General features: G+C 35.3%; 1 protein-coding gene across 1 annotated transcript; it reads left to right on the top strand.

Annotated features, from left to right (window-relative positions):
* The first annotated feature begins 210 nt into the window (after positions 1–210).
* LOC117625808 (peroxidase 47) lies at positions 211–2,328 on the top strand. The gene is made up of 4 exons (XM_034357372.1): positions 211–616; positions 1,139–1,327; positions 1,441–1,603; positions 1,805–2,328. Exons 1-4 carry the CDS (start codon positions 404–406, stop codon positions 2,185–2,187), a joined length of 948 nt encoding a protein of 315 aa, XP_034213263.1. The 5' UTR covers positions 211–403; the 3' UTR covers positions 2,188–2,328.
* Positions 2,329–3,656: the final 1,328 nt, after the last annotated feature.

Raw genomic sequence — 3,656 nt, forward strand, 5'->3', positions numbered from 1 at the left:
GTCATCTTTTAGTTTTTGATTTCATGCATGCATGATTTGGCTTTAATTAATATTTTTTTAGTGCTGTTACTTGTACTATATTTACTGATTATGGTGGATTTCTCATTTATTAGTGCTGTGGTGCATTTACGAGTCGATTTATATGTAATTAGCATGAATTTTGACTACAATTATTGCATTATCTAGACAAATGAGATTGATTAGGTGGATATGATTGATCAGCATAAACCACTGTCGTCTTCAACTTTTTTTCTTCCTTTGGTTTTGGGGCGGCAACCTTTGTTTAATCATTACTTTGCATCTATATAAATGCACATTGCCTTCTCTTCACTCTTCAGTTCTACCAGTTACGCCTTCTTCTATCAACTAAGCTAATTTGTTTTGACCACACACACACAGAAACATGGGAATTCCTAAGTTTCTTGGTGTGTTTCTAGTAATGGAAATGATGAGTGGCTTCAGATTTGAAGCATATGGTTTGAGTATGGGATATTATGTTATGAGCTGCCCGATGGCTGAATTTATCGTGAGAAATTCAGTCAACAGAGCCTTGCAAGCTGATCCAACCTTAGCAGCAGGCCTAATCAGAATGCATTTCCATGACTGCTTCATAGAGGTCTCTCTCTCTCTCTCTCTCTCTCTCTCTCTCTCTCTCTCTCTCTCTCTCTCCACACAACACAAAGCATATTGTTTAAATTTGTTTAAATTTTGTAGGTTTTGTTAGAAGTACACGAAATTTTTATTAAGAAAAGCAAAAGGTTTTCTAGCGTATTTATTTGAAAGTGCTTTATGAAAAAACAGAAGAGTGCTTCTTTACGAACCACTAAACGTAATATCGTAACACTATTAGAGTAACATTTAGTTTACTATTTTTAACTTTATGTTTTTTCGATTGGGTGCTATGTGTGCTACATCTACACTCTTCCTTTGTTATTCATATATTACTTTTCAATCAGCACATTAATTACACGCAACACACACCCAAATAGTATAATGTTTTGTTTTCTTGTGTAGAGTGGTTTTTTTTAAATGCCAAGTTCATGTTAAATTATTTTTTTAAGGGATTTAATAACTCCACATTGTAATTTCTAAATTACCAAAAAAAATAAAACCTTGTGTTTCCTTGTTGAATATTTAGGGATGTGATGCTTCAATTCTCCTAGATTCAACAAAAGACAACACAGCAGAGAAGGACTCCCCTGCAAATTTGAGCCTGAGAGGCTATGAAGTTATTGACGCTGCAAAAGAGGAGCTTGAAAAAGAATGTCCTGGCGTTGTCTCATGCGCTGACATAGTTGCAATGGCTTCTACACATGCAGTTTTTGAGGTAATTAAGGACATATAAACTCATTATTCATAAATTAAATTTTGTTTTTTTTCCTGTGTGTGAAATTAATCATTAGACTTTACTGTTTGTTGATGGGATTTGATTAACAACAGGCTGGAGGTCCGGTATATGACATACCCAAAGGAAGAAAGGACGGAAGTAGGTCTAAAATACAAGACACAATCAACCTGCCTCCACCCACCTTGAATGCCTCTGAACTCATTAAAATGTTCGGGCAACATGGTTTTACTGCTCAAGAAATGGTGGCTCTATCTGGTAAACATATACATACTCCCTCTTAAAATTTACAAACGACCATGTTATGTAGCCGATTGAGTGGCAGATATTGTCCGGTCAAATCATGTAACACATGTTATATTCTAACTAGACGCTACCTGCCACTCATTCTGGCAGAATCTCCACATAAGTTTTTCTCTTAATTTAAGGGTTCATATATATTGGTTTTGTACTTCGTAGGTGCACATACACTAGGTGTAGCCAGGTGCTCTTCATTCAAAAACCGATTGGTTGATGCTGTGGATCCAAACTTAGATTCAGGGTTTGCAAAGCAACTGACCAAAACCTGCAGTGCCGGGGACAATACCGAGCAGCCCTTCGACGCGACGAGAAACGTTTTTGATAACCTTTACTTCAATGCACTGCAGCATAACACCGGACTGCTGGCTTCTGATCAAACTCTCTTTTCATCTGCAAGAACCAGAAACATTGTAAATGGTTATGCCTTCAACCAAGCCAGGTTCTTCTTTGATTTTCAACAGGCAATGGTGAAAATGAGCATGCTGGATGTTAAGGAAGGTTTCAAAGGAGAAGTGCGACAAAACTGCCGCAAAATCAATTAAGGGAGGAGTTTTGTGTAAAGAGACTTGAAGCATTCGTTTGCTCTTCATTGTGTATTGATGGCTAAAAACATCTGTCATTGTTTAATAGTTAAATAGTAAATTACATAATAAAGGTCCTTTGAGCTTATGTTTTATTTGTATTATTTCTCCTAAGAGGTTATTACTGTGCAGACACCATATATTTTCCATTCGTGCTTCTCTCCTTGTTTACAGCGGTGTATGAATGGGAGAAAATGTGCTTTGTAGAAATCTATAGTTTTTTTTTTTTTTTTCCCGGCCATGATATGTAGAAATCTTTATTTTATTTTATTTTTGGGTCTGAAGCCATGATGTAGAAATCTATAGTTAAATAAATTAGAGCTGAAGCCCAAAAGCCTAACCACAAATTTGAGCTGGGCCATACCAGAGCGGGCCCAGTCATCACGTAACTGACCCAAATAAAAGAATAAAAGTTTTTCACTGAAATCGTACTTAGTTGGGCCAAGAGGAAGCTAATTGGACTTCAAAATCAATTTGGGCACTTTCATATTTAAATTAATTTTCAAAAAGATGGGTCTTGGGCCATGAGGCACTTTCAGATTTAAATTAATTTTTAAAAGAAAGCTAAAAGCCGATGGCACTATTGATAAATACAAGACACCCTTAGTTGCTAAAGGGTATCGACAAAATGGAAGGGTTGGATTATTTCGACACTTATTCTCCAGCATCAAGAATTACATTTATAAGGATGTTAATTGCTATAGCTGCCATACACAATATGGACATACATCAAATGGATGTAGAAATAGCTTTCTTAAATGGAGAATTAGATGAAGATGGAACAACCAGAAGGTTTTGTGGTAAAAGGTCAAAAAACTAAAGTCTGTAAACTTGTTAAGTCTTTATATGGACTTAAACAAACTCCAAAACAATGGCATCAAAAATTTGATCATACAATGATGTCAAACGGATTTAAGATCAATGAATGTGACAAGTGTGTTTACATAAAGAACAACAAGAATTCTTGTGTTCTTGCATGTTTATATGTTGATGACATGCTTATAATGGGAACAAGTAAGGATGCAGTAAATTCTATAAAGAAGATGTTGAATTCAAGTTTTGACATGAAAATCTTAGGTCAAGTTGATGTCATTCTGGGAATTCAAATCAAAAGAAATAGTGATGGGTAATTCTTACTCAATCCCATTATGCAAATTTTTTTTAAAGAAAGTTTGGTCAATTTGACTGCAAACATGTTGTGACTCATTTTGATGTAAATTGCAAGTTAAAGAAGAATAATGGAAATGAAATTTCCCAATTGGAGTATTCCCAAGTAATTGGGAGCCTAATGTATTTAATGAATTCTATTAGGCCAGACTTAGCTTATTCAGTAAGCAGGCTTAGTAGATACACAAGCAATCCTGGACATGATCATTAGGAGGCATTAATCAAAGTGTTAAGATATTTGAAATGCACCCAAGATTATGGAT

The sequence above is a fragment of the Prunus dulcis genome, chromosome 4 (assembly GCF_902201215.1).
Source record: "Prunus dulcis chromosome 4, ALMONDv2, whole genome shotgun sequence".
Lineage (NCBI taxonomy): Eukaryota > Viridiplantae > Streptophyta > Magnoliopsida > Rosales > Rosaceae > Prunus > Prunus dulcis.

Excerpts from the sequence above, each read along its gene's own strand:
- LOC117625808 (XM_034357372.1), top strand. The coding sequence starts at position 404 with ATGGGAATTCCTAAGTTTCTTGGTGTGTTTCTAGTAATGGAAATGATG. Across the intron at positions 617-1,138 it reads TCCATGACTGCTTCATAGAG|GGATGTGATGCTTCAATTCT; the intron begins GTCTCTCTCTCT and ends TTGAATATTTAG. Across the intron at positions 1,328-1,440 it reads CTACACATGCAGTTTTTGAG|GCTGGAGGTCCGGTATATGA; the intron begins GTAATTAAGGAC and ends GATTAACAACAG.